Source organism: Dendrobates tinctorius, unplaced genomic scaffold (assembly GCF_039654945.1).
Source record: "Dendrobates tinctorius isolate UK_male_01 unplaced genomic scaffold, ASM3965494v1 ptg000133l, whole genome shotgun sequence".
Classification (NCBI taxonomy): Eukaryota; Metazoa; Chordata; class Amphibia; order Anura; family Dendrobatidae; genus Dendrobates; species Dendrobates tinctorius.
The window spans coordinates 12727501-12747562 of record NW_027361801.1 but is presented as its reverse complement, the minus strand read 5'-3'; the positions used below and the strand labels follow the sequence as shown (position 1 = coordinate 12747562).

At 49.8% G+C, this 20062-nt stretch overlaps 1 protein-coding gene across 1 annotated transcript in view; it reads right to left on the bottom strand.

The window, feature by feature from the left end:
- WDR44 (WD repeat domain 44) overlaps positions 1–20062 on the bottom strand; it is a 121909-nt gene that overhangs the window by 38098 nt on the left and 63749 nt on the right. The window contains exon 8 of the mRNA XM_073543479.1: positions 9149–9232. Within this exon, the coding sequence (XP_073399580.1) occupies positions 9149–9232 (84 nt within the window). The remainder of the gene's footprint in view (positions 1–9148; positions 9233–20062) is intronic.

The window sequence follows — 20062 nt, the reverse complement described above, 5'->3', positions numbered from 1 at the left end:
CTTCCCAGCACCTTGAATGACAGCTCGCTCTCCAGCACAGCTGTGCAGCGCGAGCTGCCAATCACAGAGGCCAGACAGCATTATAACACTACTTACCTGCAGATTAACCCTATATGTGCAGGTAGACAGTGTTTGGTGACATTACAGGCTCCATGTTAAGTGAAGCCATGAAAAGTGGCCACTCCATAATGCCTGAGACTTTTTAGAGTAATCTAGGGATCAGTTCCTGACAGAAGCAGCACCAACAGCATTGCAGAGTAAGAGGACATCATCCAAGACATTTTCAAAGTCTTAACTAGTTGTAGCTTTTACTGAATTGTCTTTTATGGTCATTGAATACAGGAGTCTCTTTCACGGTCCATCGTACAACATAAGTGAACTGAACATTGTACAATGCGGTACATACAGTACATCACAAAAGTGAGTTCACCCTTCACATTTTTGGAAATATTTTATTATAACTTTTCATGGGAAAACACAGAAGATGTGACACTTTAATACAATGTAGAGTAGTCAGTGTGCAGCTTGTGTAATTGCTGTGCTAAGTAACTCCTCACACAGCCATTAATGTCTAAACCACTGGCAACAAAAGTGAGTATGCCCCTAAGTGAAAATGGCCAAATTGTGCCCAAGTAGCCATTTTCCCTCCCCTATGTCATGTGACTCATTGGTATTAGGAGGTTTTAGGTGTGTATGAGGAGCAGGTGTTACATTTGGTGTTATTGCTCTCACACTCGCTCATACTGGTCACTGGAATTTCAACATGGCGCCTCATGGCAAAATAGTCTCTGGGGGAAAAAAAAAAAAGAATTGCTGCTCTACATAAAAAACAGCCTCGGCTATTAGATGTTTGCCGACACCATGAAACTGAGCTGCTGCACCAGGGCCAAGACCATACAGTAGTTTAACAAGACTGGTTCCATTCAGAACTGGCCTCGTCACGGTTGACTTAAGAAGTGGTGTGCACGTGCTCAGCGGCATATCCATTGTTGTCTTTTCAAAACAGACGTATTGGCGCTGCCATCATTGCTGCAGATGTCACGGGGGGGGGGTCAGTTTGAGTGCTCAGACCATACGCCACGCACTGCATCAAATTGGTCTGAATGGCTGTCATCCCAGAAGGAAGCTTCTCCTAAAGAGGACACACAAGAAAGCCTGCAAATCGTTTGCTGAAGACAAGCAAAATAAGGACTTGGACAGCTGGAACACTGGCCTGTGGTCTGATGAGACCAAGATAAACTTATTTGGTTCAGATTGTGTCAGTCATGTGTGGTGCCAACCAGGTGAGGAGTCTACAGTCAAGCATGGTGGTGGGAGTGTCATGGTTTGGGGCTGCATGAGTGCTGCCGGCTGTGGGGAGCTACAGTTAATTGAGGGAACCATGAATGCCAACATGTACTGTGACAGAGGCAGAGCATGATCCTCACCTTTCCAAAAATTGGCCTGCAGGGCAATATTTCAACATGATGATAACCTCAAACACACCTCTAAGATCACGACTGCCTTGCTACAGTAACTGGGTGTAAAGGTGCTGGACTGGCCAAGCATGTTTCCAGACATAAACCCTATTGAGCATCTGCGGGACAACAGAAAACAGAAGGTGGAGAAGCGCAAAGTCACTAACATCCACCAGCTCCATGAAGTCACGGAGGAGTGGAAGAGGATTCCAGTGGCAACTTGTGAAGCTCTAGCAACCTCCATACCTAAGAGAGTTAAAGGGAACCTGTCACCAGGAATAATGCAGATATGAAGTTCATTTGCAGGTTAACAGCGTTATTATGCTGCCCAGCTCCTGCACGCAGCCAGATGCAGCGGGGGGGGGTTTTGGGACATGGATTTTTGTGAAACTCACCGTAAAATCCTTTTCTCTGAGATGCTCATTGGGGGGGACAGGTACTGTGGGTGTATGCTACTGCCGCCTGGAGGCTGACACTAAGTGAAAAAAAGAGGTTAGCTCCTCCTCCGCCGCATACACCCTCGCCCCGATAGCGGGCGGAAATCAGTTTAGTGCAAAAGCAGTAGAATAACAAAATCAGACTTAATACAGTTAACAACATGTCCAGAAAAAAACCACCCTAATATCAAACGAAAAATGCATATTAATTAAACAAACAAGAGCCAACTTGGCTAACAGTGTCCCCCAGTGAGCGTCTCAGAGAAAAGGATTTTACGGTGAGTGCATCACAAAAATCCATGTTTCTCCTTCACCTCATTGGAGGACACAGGTACTGTGGGATGTCCTAAAGCAGTCCCTGGGTGGGAGTTGACTCACCGATCCAAGCTACATGCACCTCCTGTCTAAATGTGCGTCACCGCTGCTTGGAGAATCCTTCTACCCAGGCTCACATCCACTGAGACCTGAGTATGGATATTATAATGTTTGGTAAATGTGTGCAGGCTGGAACAGGTCGCTGCCTTGCAAACCTGTTCCGTCGAAGCCTGGTGCCAAAGCGCCCACTGCCCGAGTAGAGTGTGCTCTGATCCCTGCTGGAATCGGCGCGCCTCTGATGCGGTAGGACTCCTGAATAGTCAAACGAATCCATCTGGCTATGGTCGATTTTGAGGCAGCGAGCCCCTTCCTGCGCCCTTCGGGGAGCACGAACAGCGTGTCTGTCTGACTAAAGGGTGCCGTCCGTGACACGTACCTCCGGAGGGCTCTTACCAGGTCTAACGTGTGAAGAGCCTTTTCCACACGGTGCTGGACAAAAAGAGGGCAAGACAACATCCTCATTCATGTGAAATGAGGAAACGACCTTCGGCAGAAAGGGAGGGGCTGGTCTGAGCACCACCTTATCCTTATGGAAAGTGAGAAATGGGGCTCGGCAGGATAGGGCCGCCAGCTCCAAGACCCGCCTGATAGAAGTTATGGCCACCAGGAACACCACTTTCCAGGAAAGGAACAACAAAGAGACATCTTGTAGCAGTTCGAATGGGGCTTCCTGCAAAACGCTTAGGACCAGGTTAAGGTCCCAGGCGTCCAGGGGCGCCCTATAGGGAGGTACCAAATGGGAGACTCCCTGGATGAAAGTCTTAACCTGAAAATTGGTAGCAATTCTGCGCTGGAACAAAACGGATAAAGCCGATATTTCTCTCCTAAGGGAGCTTGGGGCTAACCCCGAGTCTAGGCCAGACTGGAGAAAGGCCAAGATGTTGGGGATAGAGAATCTCAGTGGAGAACACCGCGGCCTCGACACCAAGAAAAGAAAGCCTTCCAGGCGTGATGGTAAATACGTGCTGAGGCAGGCTTCCGGGCGCTAACCATTGTAGAGACCACCTCGCGCCCAAACCCCACCTGGGTTAGAATCCAAGATTCAACGGCCATGCCGTCAAACACAGGGCCCCTGAGCTCGGGTGGAAGATCGGGCCCTGGGACAGTAGATCTGGGCGCTCTGGTAGTCGCCAAGGAACGTCGGCAAGCAGATGCACTAGATCTGCGTACCACACTCGACGGGGCAAGTCTGGGGCCAGCAGAATCGCCGGAACCCCCTTCTGTTTTGATCTTTTTGATGACTCTCGGAAGTAGTGGCAGCGGGGGAAATAGATATGGGAGGCGAAACTGGTTCCATGGCAGAACCAACGCATCCACAGCAATTGCCTGCGGGTCCCTGGACCGAGCGACATACGTGGGCACCTTGGAGTTCACCCTGGAAGCCATCAGGTCCACATCCAGTGTCCCCCACCGTTGGCAAATCTGCTGGAAGACCTCGGGGTATAATGCCCACTCCCCGGACGCAAAAGACCCTGCCGGCCGAGGAAGTCTGCCGCCCAGTTCTCCACGCCCGGGATGTGGACTGCCGATATCACCGAGTGGTTCCTCTAAGCCCAATGAAGAACGTGCCCTACCTCACGCATGGTTGCTCTGCTGCGGGTGCCCCCTTGATGATTTATGTAAGCCACCGCTGTGGCGTTGTCCGATTGAATCCGGACGGGGTGGCCTGCTAGAAGGTGATGAAACTTTTGCAGAGCCAGCCGGATTGCTCGTATCTCCAACAAGTTGATCGGGAGGCGTGCCTCCTGCGGGGACCACCGTCCTTGGGTCGTGTGGTGGCGAAAAACCGAGGAGGCTAGCGTCGGTTGCCACCACCAACCAATGGTCTGGTGGGAAGGGTTTCCCCTGATGCAGAGAGGAACTGGTTATCCACCACCCGAGCGACTGCCTGACTTGAGAGGACAACCGGCACCGGTGATCGAGCGTAAAAGGGTTCTTGTTCCAGGCTGACAAGAGGGCGAAGATGGAATGGGCGAACGGTATCGCTTCCATTGCTGCCACCATTTTCCCTAGAATCCTCATCCCGAAACGGATGGTATGAGGGACTGTTTGGAGAAGTGTCCGGACTCCCTGCCGGAGAGCTAGAGCCTTGTCTCGAGGGAGAATTACCAACCCTCGGCAAGTGTCGAAGGTCATCCCTAAAAAGGAAATTCTCTGAGCTGGCACAAGGAATGACTTCTTTGCATTGACCAACCACCCTAAGCGGGCAAGAGTATCTAGCATGATGCTGACATGCCCGCATTTAAGGGCCCTTGACCAAGAGGTAACATAGTTATTAAGGTTGAAGGGAGACTTTAAGTCCATCTAGTTCAACCCATATCCTGTCCTAACCTGCCCTAACATGTTGATCCAGAGGAAGGCAAAAAAAACCCATGTGGCAAACAGTAGGCTTCACATTGGGGAAAAAAATTCCTTCCCGACTCCACATACGGCAATCAAACTAGCTCCCTGGATCAACGCAATATTAAGGAAACTAGTGTATATACCCTGTATATTATACTTTTCAAGAAAGGCATCCAGGCCCTTCTTAAATTTTAGTAGGGAATCACTCATTAGAACATCATATGGCAGAGAGTTCCATAGTCTCACTGCTCTTACAGTAAAGAATCCGCGTCTGTGAGTATGCTTAAACTTTCTTTCCTCCAGACGTAGAGGATGCCCCCCTTGTCCCCGTCACAGGTCTTAGAGTAAAAAGATCATTAGAAAGGTCTTTGTACTGTCCCCGCATATATTTATACATTGTAATAAGATCACCCCTAAGCCTTCGATTCTCCAAACTAAATAATCCCAAGTGTAATAACCGGTCTTGGTATTGTAGACTCCCTAGTTCCCTAATAACCTTGGTCGCTCTTCTCTGCACCCGGCTCCAGTTCAGCTATGTCTTTCTTATACCCTGGAGACCAGAATTGTACACAGTATTCTAAGTGTGGTCGCACTAGTGAGTTATATAGAGGTAAAATTATGTTCTCCTCATGAGGTCTTCCAAGTAAGGCAAGATGACTATGCCCCGAGAGTGCAGGATGGCCATGACGACTGCCATGACCTTTGTGAACACTCTGGGGGCTGTGGCTAGCCCGAAGGGTAGCGCTGCAAACTGAAAATGTAGCCCGTTGATGGCGAAGCGTAGAAACTTTTGATGTGGAGGGAAAATGGGAATATGTAGATAGGCGTCCTGGATATTGATAGAGGCCAAGTATTCTCCCTACACCATGGCCGATATGACTTAACGGAGCGACTCCATCCGGAAATGTCTGACTCTGATGAATTTGTTCAGGAGCTTCAGGTCCAAAACAGGTCTGACAGTCCCGTCCTTTTTGGGAACCGCGAATAGGTTGGAATAGAAGCCATGAGCTCTTTCGTGTTCCGGCATGGGAATAATGACTCCGTTGCACTGGAGCGATTCGATGGCTCCTAGTAAAGCCCGGGTATCCACCCTGGGAAGACGGTAATGAAAAAACCGTCTTGGGGGGTATCTGACAAATTCTACCTTGTAACCTGAGGACACCAGCTCTTTTACCCATGTGCCGTGTGCGATGTTGAGCCAGACATGGCGAAACCAGAGTAGCCGGCCGCCTACCTTGCTGGTGTCGCCTGGCAAATGCCTCGAGTCATTTTGCTGACGATCTTTGGGACCTGGATCCCCTCGACCTGGGCTGATGAGTACACATTCTCCCCAACGGGTTGGCTCTATATGAGACCTGCTGCTCTCTATCCTGGTTGGGGCGACCTGAAGCGGCGGAATTGGCCGCTGTGGTCCACCCAGGGTTGCGAAAGGCCCGAAAACGTGCCTGAAACTGGTGGCGAAAAGGCGGTTTGATCTTTTGTTGAGGGAGAAAACCGCTCATCCCTCCTGTGGAGTCAGAGATGAGCTGAATAACTTCTCTCCGAATAGACGGCCGCACTGATAAGGTAGAGAAGTCAAGGACTTCTTGGAGGTGGAATCGGCCCACCATGTCCTTAACCATAGAGCTCTCCTAATGGAAATTGCGTTAGCGGCAGCAAGTGCCGCGCAATTGGCCGCATCCAAAGATGCATTGATTAAGTAGTCCCCAGCCATAGCGATCTGACTCGCGATCTCTCTGATACCTTTGCAGGTAGGTCCCTATCCTGCAAGGCTTTGTTTAATGATTCTGACCAAGAAATCATGGCCTGGGCCACCCATGTTGCCACAAACGAGGGAGAGAGTGCTGACCCTGATGCCTCAAATACTGAGCGAGCCAAGCTCTCAATGAGACGATCCGTGGGATCCTTAATAGAAGAACCACTAGGTATGGATAACAGGGTTTTAGAGGCTAAGCGTGACACAGGTGGATCCACCGTTGGGGATTCCGTCCACTTTTTACAAAAGTCCGGAGCAAATGGATACCTCGCTTCGAGCGCCTTCTGACCCGAGAAGCGTCTGTCCGGCTGTTCCCTGTGTCGTTGCACTATGTCCTCAAACTCTGGGTGAGTGCAAAATACTCTATGCGGCCGCTTAAATGCCACCTTATGGCCTGAAGCCGAGGTGGATTCATCCTCAATCCCCAAGGTCTGGCTGACGGCTTCGATGAGGCTGTCCACTATTTCACAAGACCCCGGAGAATCCAGGTCAAGGGGTTCGTCTGAGTTGAAATCTGAGGTCTGCTCGCTATCGACCACTGGTGACGGGGAGCGAGAAGCGGAACTCACAGATGCCAAGGCACCGGATGGACTGGGCGACAGTGTGGGTTCGTTTCCCCCGGGTGTGCCTGGAGTGAGAGCGGCCCCTGTAGGCCGGAGGCTCTTGTGAGGTGGAGGACCCCTCTAAGACAGGCGAGCCACTGTCCCTGCCCCTATTTGGGGCACGAAGGGACTCGATTGCCCTCGTAAGCGACGCCATGGACTGTGACAGTGCTAGGGCCCACTCCAGGGGACTTGGTACACTGGTCCCGGTTGCAGGGGAGGGCTCATGGGGGTGTTCGGAATCGCAGGCTTTGCATAATCGCTTGCTCTGTGCCTGTGGAAAAGCGGCCCGACAAGAGATGCATGCAGCGTATAGAAACGTGTGCGTCTTCGCTTTTTCGGACATGCTGTATCTGTCAGGCATCCGCACTGCAGACCGCTGGGGGGGGGGGGGGAGGGAGCACCTTCTTTTTCCCGTAGCGTGGCCTCTCGGGCAGCACTTGCCCCAGTCCTGTGCCCCCACGTGTCCTGGACGTGCCGGGCGTTGCTCCAGCTTCAAGGAAGCGCGCGCCACAGCTGCGGGGCGGGCAGTTGGCAGAAGGATAGCTCCAGGGGCCCGCGACGGGGAAAGGGGGGGGGGGGGGCGGACCCACCTCCCACGGCATCACAGGCCGGGGGCTACACGGGGGGGGGGGGCAGTCTCTTTGGCTGCTGCTGCACCGACCTCCGCTGAGCAGGCTAAGGGCTCCAGCCCTGTGGATGTCGCCGCAGGAGCCCTCCCAGGCCATCCTCCTCCGTGATGATTCTTCAGCTTCCCAGCTTAGGTAGATGGGAGGGGTGCCACATATAGGACGGTGCAGGCACCCTAGCTCAGTCTTTCCCTCCAGGGGTGAGGAGAGGGACCGTCCGCCGCCTTGCAGCACCGCAGTCTAGCATTGGTGGAGAAGTGGGGGCCGCATGGACTATGCTTGTGCCTCTGTACAGCCCATGGTTTCAATACCTAGGGGTGGTGAGGGCTAAGTCTGGCATTGTGTCCCACATCGCGGGAGAGGATACGTGGAGGCGACACTCGTACGTGCTCGCCCGTTGTTGGTTTGGGGAGATCGGCCCCTTTCAATAGGGTCCGTTGCCCCTGTCTCATCTTTGTGTGAAAAAAAAATAAATAAATAAAAAAGAGTCTGGAGAAAAAAAACAGACGAATCCCTCCAACGGACACGAAGCAAAAACTGATTTCCGCCCGCAATCGGGGCGAGGGTGTATACGGCGGAGGAGGAGCTAACCTCTTTTTTTCCCACTTAGTGTCAGCCTAGAGGTGGCAGTAGCATACACCCACAGTACCTGTGTCCCCACAGTACCCGTGTCCCCCAATGAGGCGAAGGAGAAATTCTTTGTTTTCCCCACCAGCATTCAGTCATAGTCACCGCTCCAAGTATACACAGCGGCCACTGTAACCCGGCCCTGACTGACAGCCGGCCGTAATGTAGAGCCAGTGTCAGTCAGGGTCGGGGATGCGGTTACAGCAGCAGCTCTGTTTACTTAGAGCAGTGACTAAGCCAGTGACTCCCCCATCCCTATGACTGAATACCTAATGCTGGGGGGCGGAGGAATAAAGATCATTTTCTCCCCGCTGCATTCGGCTGCGCGCAGGCACCAGAAAACATAACAGCGTTATTCCTGGTGACAGGTTCTCTTTAAGGCAGTGCTTGAAAATAATGATGGCCACACAAAATATTCACACTTTGGGCCCAATTTGGCCATTTTCACTTTTGTTGCCAGTGATTTAGATATTAATGGCTGTGTGTTGAGCTATTTAGTTGGAAAACCAAACGTACACTGTTATACAAGCTGTACACTGACTACTTTACACTGTATCCAAGTATCAGATCTTTGGCATTGTCCCATGAAAAGATATACTAAAATATTTACAAAACTGTGAGGAGTGTACTCACTTTTGTGATATACCGTGTTAGAGAGGGTCAATGACAGGTCTCTGTAAGAGATTTGGGTGAATAAACCACTGTTTGCATTGATCTTCTGGACTGCTGCTTCCATCCCGACTCTTCCCTCCTGGAGTTTGCACCTACCTGTAGAGGAACTTACAGTGCGGTTTTATCCCTTGTATCACCAGTAGACATGACATATACTTTGTGCTGATTCTGCCCGTACAATGGTAGCCATAAAATACAGTGAGAATACGCAGCGTAAACCAGACAAGAAAAAAAATATATATGTAATTACGTTTTCTGCTTTAGTTTCCCTCCATCGGTATCTGTCTGATGAGCCTGAAGCTTTTCTTCATCATCAGACTGTGCAGCATCATTACTAAGGGAGAGAAAAACATTGTAAATTCCTGACCGAAAAATACGAGATTCATTATTGAGTTTGCACCTATTTTTTGGGGATCAGTCTTTGGGATATTACACCAGATTCTTATGATTTACACATTTTTTAAAATGTATTTTAGATGTATTTGACTTTTTTATTTTTATATGCCATTTTAGATCAGAAATTGTGCAATTGTTGCAAAATTTGAGAAACATACGTCTTCTTGTGCTAAGGCTATGTGCACACGGTGCGGATTCTACTGCGAATCCGCAGCGGATTTGGCACTGCAGATCTGCAGCAGAACTGCATGTGATGTACAGTAGCATTAAAGGCAATGTAAATCAAAATCCGCTGTGCACATGCTGCGAATTTTTCCGCGCAGATTTGCTGTGGATTGAAAACTGCAGCATGTCACCACTTTTGTGCGGATTTGCTGCAGTTTTCCACCTGCTCCAGTCTAGAAATCCGCAGGTGGAAAACGGCACAAAAACTGCAGTTAATCCGCAATAAATCCGCATGTAAAACGCAGATCATTTTACCTGCGGATTTAGAAAAAACTGCAGGGAAAATTCCTCAGCAGTTTCAACACCGTGTGCACATAGCCTGAAAAGTCACAAAAACACATTTAGACAAAAAAAGATGATTTTTGATTCAAGAAAGACATAAGCCTTTTTGAAGAGGTTATCGTGAAGAAAAAAAAAAAAAGAGCAAAGAATCTCACAAGACAAAAAGAGCAAAGAATCTCACAAGACAAAAAAAAAAAGAAACATTACTTTAAAAAAAAAAAAAAAAAACAACAAAAAAAAACGCAAAATGATGAGTCTAGCCCCCTAATCTTTCTACAAAGGAAACATATTGTTCCAAAAATCATCATCTAATTCTATAAATCACACTATGGTGATGCTGCTGGGAAAGCCAACATCTGCTGTCAGGTTTACTTGCAGCTTGCTGGCGGTCCCAACAGGAGGACACTCTGATCATCCGGTTTTAAGGGAGCCCTTCAAAATAAATACACCGCGCAATTATTTTGAAACTACAATTGTAGCAAAAGCTAAATTGACATCCAATGAAATTTTAAACTTCTAGCCCCTTTACAAATAGTTGCTGTGTTCAGAGTGCACTCACCGACAAACCCAGACTTCTACCCGTTTCAGTGCGATCCGGCACCACGTGATCAGCAATGTGAGTAACCGAATCACATCGCGTCGTGTGTGGACCGGAAATCGCTTTCTTAATGTAAACTTCAAAATGAATCCTATCGACTTACATTAAAAAAAAGTGTCTTCAGGTTGACCCAGAACACGCTGTAAGAGCCAGGAGGTGAGGACTGCAGTCATGTTTCTCAGAAGAGGTCAGGACCGGTGCCGTCAAAAAGGCGATCGGAAAAAATCATACCTGCACTGTGCATATAACATTGGAAAGGGGCTAAAAGATAAAAAGTGGAGGGCTTCTTTAACAGGCTGGTGTTGTATGTGTACTGTATGGCAGTATTATATTATTTAGGACCAAATAAGTGATTAAAGGGAATCTGTCAGCAGGTTTTAGCAATTTAATCTGACAGCAGCATGATGTAGGGGCTGAAAGCCTAATTCAATTGATGTGTCACTTACTGAGCCGATTGCTGTAATTTTAATAAATCAGTATTTTACCATCAGGAGATGATTAGTTGTAATAGGCAGAAAGCTGACAGCACTCAACATTCAGAAAACTGCTAGAACCTGCAGCAAGCATCTCAATAAGGTTTTTGCTATGTAATCTAAGAGCAAATTGATGTAGGGGCAGAAAAAATAAAATACATTTATATTGCACCATTAATTCCATGGTGCTGTACATTAGAAGGGGTTACATCAAAATACAGATATCACTTACAGTAAACAAACTAACAATGACAGACTGGTACAGGGAGGAGAGGACCCTGCCCTTGCAGGCTTACATTCTACAGGATGGTGGGGAAGGAGACCGTAGGTCGGGGGCTGCAGTAGCTCCGATGGAGCTGAGGTGGCTGTGTGGTCATTACAGGTTGTAAGCTTTTTTGAAGAGGTGGGTTTTCAGGTTCCGTTTGAAGGATCCAAATGTGGTGGATAACCGGACGTGTTGGGGCACAGAATTCCAGAGGATGGGGGATATTCGGAAGAAATCTTGGAGGTGATTGGGTGAGGAGCGAATAAGCATGGAGGAGAGAAGGAGGTCTTGGGAGGACCGGAGATTACGTGAGGGAAGATATTGAGAGATTAGTTCGGAAATACACAGAGGAGAAAGGTTATGGATGGCTTTATAGGTCAGTGTTAGTAGTTGAAACTGGATATGCTGGGAAATTGGGAGCCAGTGAAGGGATTTGCAAAGAGGGGAAGCAGGAGTGTAGCGAGGAGAGAGATTAATTAGTCGGGCAGCAGAGTTAAAGACGGACTGGAGGGGCGCAAGAGTGTTAGAAGGTAGGCCACAGAGGAGGATGTTACAGTAGTCGAGGCGGGAGATGATTAGGACATGCACAAGCATTTTGGTAGAGTGAGGGTTGAGAAAGGACGGATTAGGGAAATATTTTTGAGCTGGAGGCGGCAGGAGGTGGCGAGAGCTTGGATGTGCGGGCACAGGGCAGAGTCAAGGGTTACTCCGAGGCAGCAGATTACTGGGACAGGGGAAAGTGTGGATTCATTTATTGTGATAGATAGATCAGGTTGAGAAGGTATGCAAGATAGAGGAAAGATAATTAGTTCAGATTTGCCCACACTGAGTTTGAGGAAGCGAGAGGAGAAGAAGGAAGATATGGCTGATAAGACACTCTGGGATTCTGTAGAGCAGAGAGGTGACATCTGGGCCAGAGAGGTAGATCTGCGTGTCATCAGCATATAGATGGTACTGGAAGCCATAGGACTTTATGAGTTGTCCCAGGCCAAGGGTATAGATTGAGAAGAGAAGGAGTCCTAGGACAGAGCCTTGAGGGACACCAACAGAGAGGGGGTGAGATGAAGAGGTAGTATAGGAGTAGGAAACGCTAAATGTGCGGTTGGTAAGGTATGAGGAGATCCAGGACAGGGCAAGATCTTTGACACCAAAGGAAGAGAGGATCTGTAGTAGGAGGCAGTGGTCAACTGTGTCAAAGGCATAGGACAGGTCTAGATGGAGGAGTATAGAAAATTTTCTGTTAGCTTTGGCTGTAAGTAAGTCGTTCGTAAGTTTGGTCAGGGCAGTCTCAGTGGAGTGATGGGGACTGAAGCCAGATTGCAGGTTGTCGAAGAGCCAGCTAGATGCAAGGTGAGAGGAAAGTTCAGAGTGGATGTGCTGCTCAAGGAGTTTGTAAGCAAATGGGAGCAAAGATATGGGGCGATAGCTGGACACAGCGCTCTGGACATGCCCCTTATATTTTGCTTGGGGATGGCTAGAGACCCACTTTGGTCCAGTTTTGTATCTGAAATCAAAGAAGAGATTTTGATAGCAGAGCCAAAGTAGAAAACTGCACTTCTGCATTTCTGTAGTAAACAATTTGCAGTTCACCTGAGATTGACCAATGGTAAATTTACAATTTATCACTATGGAATGAGTAACCACGACTTCTTCTAAATAAATTGGTTAGAGCTGCGCTCATTGCTTTGTGTCCTTACATTTATTTCTGTGACACGCCGAATGATCGGGTAATTCTATTCCAAACCTGAATAGTGGAAGTTCATAATGACATTAGAGGTTACTCTCAGGTTACACGTAAACATTAGACTGAAATATAGCTTGTTTGGAAATCAACATATATATTTATAGGTCAGTTCTTGCTGAGCAAAGATTGGATCGACTTACAGAGGTAAAAAAAACTTCTATTTATTTGATAACGATGTGTTATAGGGAAAAGGAGATTTTTGTGTACTCACCGTAAAATCTCTTTCTCTTAGCCTTTAATTGGGGGACACAGAACCTTGTGTTATGCTGCTGTCCACTAGGAGGCGACACTATGCATAATCTGAAAAAAGATTAACTTTGGCTCCTCCTCTGCAGTATACACCCCTGGACGGCGTCAGCCTTCTCCAGTTTTGTGCCAAAGCATAAGGAGGAACGTAACCAAATAACATAACCATGCCTGTAAGAAGGCTACTATGTACGAGCTCAAGAACAATATGAGAACTCAACAGGAAACAACGGCCCGTAAGGGCAACAGGGTGGGAGCTGTGTCCCCCAATTAAAGGCTAAGAGAAAGAGATTTTACGGTGAGTACACAAAAATCTCCTTTACTCTGTCGCCTAATTGGGGGACACAGAACCTTGGGACGTCCCAAAGCAGTCCCTGGGTGGGAAGCAGTGGACGAATATTGTGCCGACAGTCCCCTAGACTTGGGGTACTGCCGCCTGCAGAACCAGTCTACCCAGGCTCGCATCCGCTGAGGACTGGGTATGAACACTGTAGTGTTTCGTAAACGTGTGTAGGCTAGTCCAAGTGGCCGCCTTGCACACTTGTTGTGCCGAAGCCTGATGCCGAATGGCCCAGGAGGCCCCTACTGCCCGTGTAGAGTGTGCCGTGATACCGGCCGGAAGAGGGGAACTGTTAAGTCGGTAGGCCTCATGTATGGTGGACTTGATCCACCTGGCAAGGGTAGCCTTGGAAGCCGGCAACCCCTTGCGACTACCTTCCGTAAGAATGAAGAGGGAATCGGATTTACGGAAAGGTGCAGTCCTGGACACGTAAATCCGCAATGCCCTGACTAGGTCAAGCGTATGCAGAGCCTTCTCCACTCTATGTACCGGAACCGGGCAAAGGGAAGGCAGTGAAATCTCTTCGTTAAGGTGAAAGTTGGACACAACCTTCGGAAGGAAGGATGGTACCGTGCGGAGAACCACCTTGTCCTGGTGAAAGGCTAGGAAAGGTCGTCTGCAGGAAAGTGCTGACAATTCCGACACTCTGCGTAACGAGGCGATAGCCACTAGAAAAACCACTTTCTGAGACAGAATGGAGAGTGGAACTTCTCTAAGAGGTTCGAAGGGTGGAGCTTGCAATGCTGTCAGGACCAGATTGAGGTCCCACGTATCCATCGGACGTTTGTAGGGAGGAACCAATCGGGAAACTCCCTGGATGAAAGTCCTTACTTGCGGTTTAATAGCAATGCGCTTTTGAAAAAGGACTGAAAGCGCCGACACCTGACTCTTAAGCGAACTTAAGGATAGCTTGGCATCTAGGCCCGATTGAAGAAAACCTAGTACCTTCGGGAGGTAATAAGGGAGTGGGACTTGTCCATGAGATTCGCACCAAGAAAAGAAGGCTCTCCAGGTACGATAATAGAGCTTGGCAGAGGCAGGCTTCCTTGCCCTGATCATAGTTGCAATGACTGCCGGTGAAAAACCTGCCTGGGTTAGAATCCAGGTTTCAAGGGCCATGCCGTCAAATTGAGGGCCCCTGAATTCTGGTGGAAGAACGGACCTTGAGACAGAAGGTCGTGGCGGTCGGGTAGACGCCAGGGGGCGTCTGCCGTAAGTTGGACGATGTCGGCGTACCAAGTACGTCTGGGCCAGTCTGGCGCGATGAGGATGGTCGGAACTCCCTCTTGCTTGACCTTCCTCACGACCCTGGCTATTAGGGGGAGGGGTGGAAAAATGTACAGGAGTCGGAACTGGGACCAGTCCTGGACCAGGGCATCCGCTCCGAGCGACCGCGGGTCGTGTGTCCTGGCCATGAAATTGGGAACCTTGGCATTGAGATGGGATGCCATTAGGTCCACATCCGGGGTTCCCCATCGTTGACAGATCTGGTAAAAAATCTCGGGATGGAGAGACCACTCCCCCGAGTCCATTCCTTGCCTGCTGAGGAAGTCGGCTTCCCAGTTTTCTACACCCGGAATGTGTACCGCAGAAAGAACCGACCTTGTGTCTTCCGCCCAGCGGAGGATATGAGCCACTTCTCTCATTGCCTGGGCGCTGCGGGTCCCGCCTTGGTGATTCACGTATGCCACAGCCGTGGCATTGTCCGACTGTATCCGTATGTGCGAGGCTGCAAGCAAGTGATGAAAGGCTCTCAGTGCCAAGAGAATGGCCCTGATTTCCAGAACATTGATGGGCAATGTCACTTCCCTCGGTGACCACTTGCCCTGTGCCCTGTGATGTAGGTGTACCGCCCCCCAGCCTGTCAGGCTTGCATCGGTAGTCAGGATCTTCCATTGTCCTGAGAGGAATGGCTTCCCTCGTGTAAGCGAGGTTGGTTTGAGCCACCAGTGCAGGGACCTCCTGGTCGATGACGTCAACCTGAACTCCCTGTCGAGGGAGAAGGGGTTCCTGTCCCAAGATCTGAGTATGGCTAGCTGAAGGACCCTGAGGTGAAACTGGGCAAATGGCACTGCCTCTATTGCTGCTGCCATCCTGCCGAGGATTCTCATGGCAAACCGGAGAGATCGAGGAGGACTGCGAAGGAGTGTGCGAACTCCCAGACGGATGGCCAGTGTCTTGTCCTTGGGAAGGAGCACCAGGCCCCTGGTGGTGTCGAATACCATTCCCAGGAATGTTAGAGTCCGAGTTGGGATGGTCGACGATTTCTGTAGGTTGACTAGCCATCCCAGGCGACTCAGAGTGTCTAGAGTGATTGAGACACTGACCTCGCAGTCTTTGAAAGTGGGAGACTGGACGAGGAGGTCGTCCAGGTACGGGACGACTAGAATGCCTCTTGAGTGCATGACGTCCATGGTGGCCGCCATGACTTTGGTGAACGTTCTTGGAGCCGTGGCGAGTCCGAACGGAAGGGCGACAAACTGGTAGTGGTTTTGGTTGACCGCGAACCTGAGAAACCTTTGGTGGGCGGGAGCAATTGGTATGTGGAGATACGCATCCTGTATGTCTATGGAGGCGAGGAATTCTCCCTGCTCCATGGATGCAACGATGGACCGGAGGGACTCCATGCGGAAATGACGGACCCGTACGTAATTGTTGAGCTGTTTTAGGTCCAGTATGGGTCGGACGCCGCCTCCTTTCTTGGGGACTACAAACAAATTTGAGTAGAATCCTCGGAATCTCTCGTTCGCGGGAACCGGCACCACAACTCCTGATTGAAGGAGAGAGGAAACCGCTTGGTGGAAGACACGAGCCTTTTCTGGTGGTGTTGGAGGAACAGAAAGGAAGAACCGGTTCGGTGGAACGGAAGTGAACTCTATCTTGTATCCGGAAGACACTATTTCCCTGACCCACCTGTCTTCTGTAATAGGCAGCCAGACTTGCTGAAAGAGTAAAAGTCGGCCGCCTACTGGTGGGGTGTCTTCCGGAGGTCTCGAGTCATGATGAAGTGAAGTTCTGAGGTTTTCCTCCCTTGGGTTTCGCTTGGCCTGCTTTCGACTGCCAAGCCCTGTCCGGTCGCTGCTGCGTCCGTGGGTTGTCTCTGCGTGGAGAACGGTTGCGGTTTTGCACTGGGCGCGAAACGGACCAGCCCAAGGAATTCCGAAAGGATCGGAATCGCGTCTGGTTTCTTCGTTTGAACGTGCGTTTCGGTTTTAGTTGAGGGAGAGAGGTACTCTTATCCCCGGTGGCATTGGCTATCATGGTGTCCAACTTTTCGCCGAAAAGTCTACCAGTAGAATACGGAAGTCGCGTGAGGGACTTCTTTGAGGCCGCATCCGCTTTCCATTCTCGCAGCCAGAGGATGCGTCGGATCGTGATGGCGTTTGATGCTATTCCCGCTACACCTCTGGCGGAATCCAGGGCTGCATGAATCATGTAGTCTGCTACCACTGCCATCTGGACCGCTTGGTCCGAGAGTTCAGGATTTGAAGCCTGAAGACCCTCCTGTAGTCTTTTGGCCCAAGCTAGGATGGCCTTGGCTGCCCAAACTGAAGCAAACGCAGGGCCCAGAGAGGCGCCTGCCGCTTCGAAAATAGAACGAGCCATGCGTTCTACTTGCCGGTCTGCTGCGTCCCTGAGGGTTGAGCTATCCGGCAGAGAGAGTAAAGTCTGCGCTGCTAGCCTAGAAACCGGAGGGTCCACTTCAGGTGGATCTGCCCATTGTTTGGTGTCTTCCTGTGGGAAAGGGTACTTCGCTTCCAGATATTTGCGATTAGCGAATTTTTTGTCAGGCTGCGCAAACTGTTTGGTAAGTATTTTCTCAAACTCATCGTGATTAGGGAAGACCTTAGGTGGTTTTTGAACACTTTCGAAGCAAATCCTATGTTTTGGGAATTCCGGGGGCGACTCTGGAATTTTTAGCACCCGATGAATAGAAGAAATTATGTCCTCAACTAGCGCTGTATTGCTAGGGGGAGAAGGTACCACGGACCTGACCGTTTCATTATCTGAGTCGGAGTCACAGATGCCCTCCGAATCCTGTGCCTCACTAAGGTGATCCCTGGAGGGCGACCTGGGGCGGGGGTCTTCTGTGGTGGGGGATCCCTGTGGTAAATTGCACTGTCTGTCTGTGGCAGGGGACTGCCCAGGAGACCTGGAATGACGCTGTCTCTCCCTAGAGGGGAACGACCTTGTGCTATAGTGCGACTCAGGTGATCGAGACCTGTGAGTCCGCTTACGTCTGTGAGAGTCAGAAGCAGCATGTTCCTGAGACAAGCTGTCCGTTTGCTGTGTACCGTCCATAGCCGGGGTCCGACTCTGCAGAGCTTGCAGCAATGTAGCAGTTAGGTTGTCTATGGACTGTGACATAGACTGAGACATCTGAGTTGCCCATTCCGGCGTGGCCTGTGACACTGAAGCGTCAGTAGGGACTCCCTGGGGTTCTGACCCAGAGTTCTGGATGCAGACCCGGCAGTGCGGATATGTGCTGCCACTAGGGAGCGTGGCTTTGCAGGCTGTGCAGAATGCATAGAAACATTCCTGCCTGGTTCTCTTCCTTGAGCCCGGCATAGTGCACAGAGGCTGGCTATAAGGGATCGTACAGGGGTGGCTACGCAGAGGGAACCCATAGAAAGCCTTATAGGAAGTATAGATTCACAGCTGAGTAATGAGAACCCAGCTGTGAGCTTACCCCACCGGTGTGCCCCTAGGTCCAGCGCCGACAGATCCAAGTTCTGTGCCCCCCGGAGACCGCTGTGATGCTTCTCTCCTGGATCTCATCCAGAAAAAATGGCCACCGGGGCTCTGAGGAGAGGGAGGAGGGGGCGGAGAGCTGAAAAGGGCGCGCTGGGCTGTGTAAAAACGCGCCCTTTCTGCCTCAATCCGCCCCTTCTATGACACTCCAGTTTGTCATTTTGGTCATCCGGGGGGCGGGCCGGGGGGCGGGGAAAAGGCGGCGGCTTCAGCTAGGCCGAAGCCGCGGTCTAAATTTGAAGCCTGATGCCCAGGAGGGCTCCAGAGCGGCGCGGTAGTCCGGGGGGGGGGGCGGATTTGTACCAGACCCCCCCAGAACGGTCGACTGGATAGCGGTGGGGGTAGCAGGGGTAGCGGTTTTTGTATGGGGGGCCCCTGAAGGGCTATGGAGCCGCTGCTGCTGCAGAGACAGGGACGCAGCAAAAGCCCTGTTTCTGCTGTGCCATCCAGTCCACACCCTCCCCCGGCCCCCACAGGATCCCTCAGCCGGCCTGGGGTCCCTGGAAGCTGCGGAATGCTGCCTGATCTCCGACCCTACCTGAGGCGTCTCAACCTAATACCCCCTGCGGGGGATTAGGGAGGGTGCGTCTGTCACCGTCAGGGGGTCTTCATCCTCGCCTCGACCTCAACCCAGACCCCTTAAGGGTGTTGGGGAAGGAGGGGGGTCTCGACCTCGAACCAGGACCCGAGGGACTGGGGAGGGAGCGACATGGGGAAAAAAACCACCTCAACCTCAACCGGGTACCCCTAATAGGGGACCGAGGAGGGAGCCATGCCGGGAGTCTCGCTGGAGACCCACTTTTCTTCATCTGTATTTCCGTGAAAAAAGGAAAAAAACGGAAGAAAAAAGGTGTGCCTCCTTGCGACACTAAGCAAAAACTGGAGAAGGCTGACGCCGTCCAGGGGTGTATACTGCAGAGGAGGAGCCAAAGTTAATCTTTTTTCAGATTATGCATAGTGTCGCCTCCTAGTGGACAGCAGCATAACACAAGGTTCTGTGTCCCCCAATTAGGCGACAGAGTAATTTTATATTTGCTGCGTAATTACCTATTCATTCAAAAAGATGGCTTTTTCTCAATCATGCACATCCGCATACATAACAAAAGTGGAAAAAACAGTTTGCAAATACAGGGATAACATTCAAAAGGGTCACAAGAAATACAACTCACAGGAAAAAAAACAAACTAATATATATATATCCAACAATGTAGACCAGCTCACTCCTGTGAACCACCTGGAACCTCAGCTGACCTGGTTAACTCCGTTGTGCCCGGATCTGGATGTAGGAGTCCATCCATACAAATGTGAACAACGACAAAGCAAAGTCCAGCAATAACGTGAGCAATCCAGGATGCTGTTAAAAAAGTGATTCTGGACCGTGAAGAAGGCGGGTTCTACCGCTGAAACGCGTAGTCCTATCTGCACGACTTTCCTGCGTTATTGCTGTTTTGAACTGCTTGGACCATTGCATTTTAATGGATTTATGAATAAAAAGAAAAAATTTTTTAAACAGCATCCTGGATTGCTCACGTTATTGCTGGACTTTGCTTTGTCGATGTTCATATATATATATATATATATATATATATATATATATATATATATATATATATATATATATATATATATATATATAAATAAAACAAACGGTATTGAGATAATAGAAATTTGAGAACAGGATGTGCAAAAATAAGTCTAGGAAATCTATGTTGCTTTTATCCACCTATATATTCCTTGTTTGCTGAGCTTCAGTGCTAAAATGGACAATGTTAACTACTTGTGCACCGGTTGTAGCTGAACACCCCTTTGAGAGGGCAGAGATGGTTTATTACCAGCTCTGCCT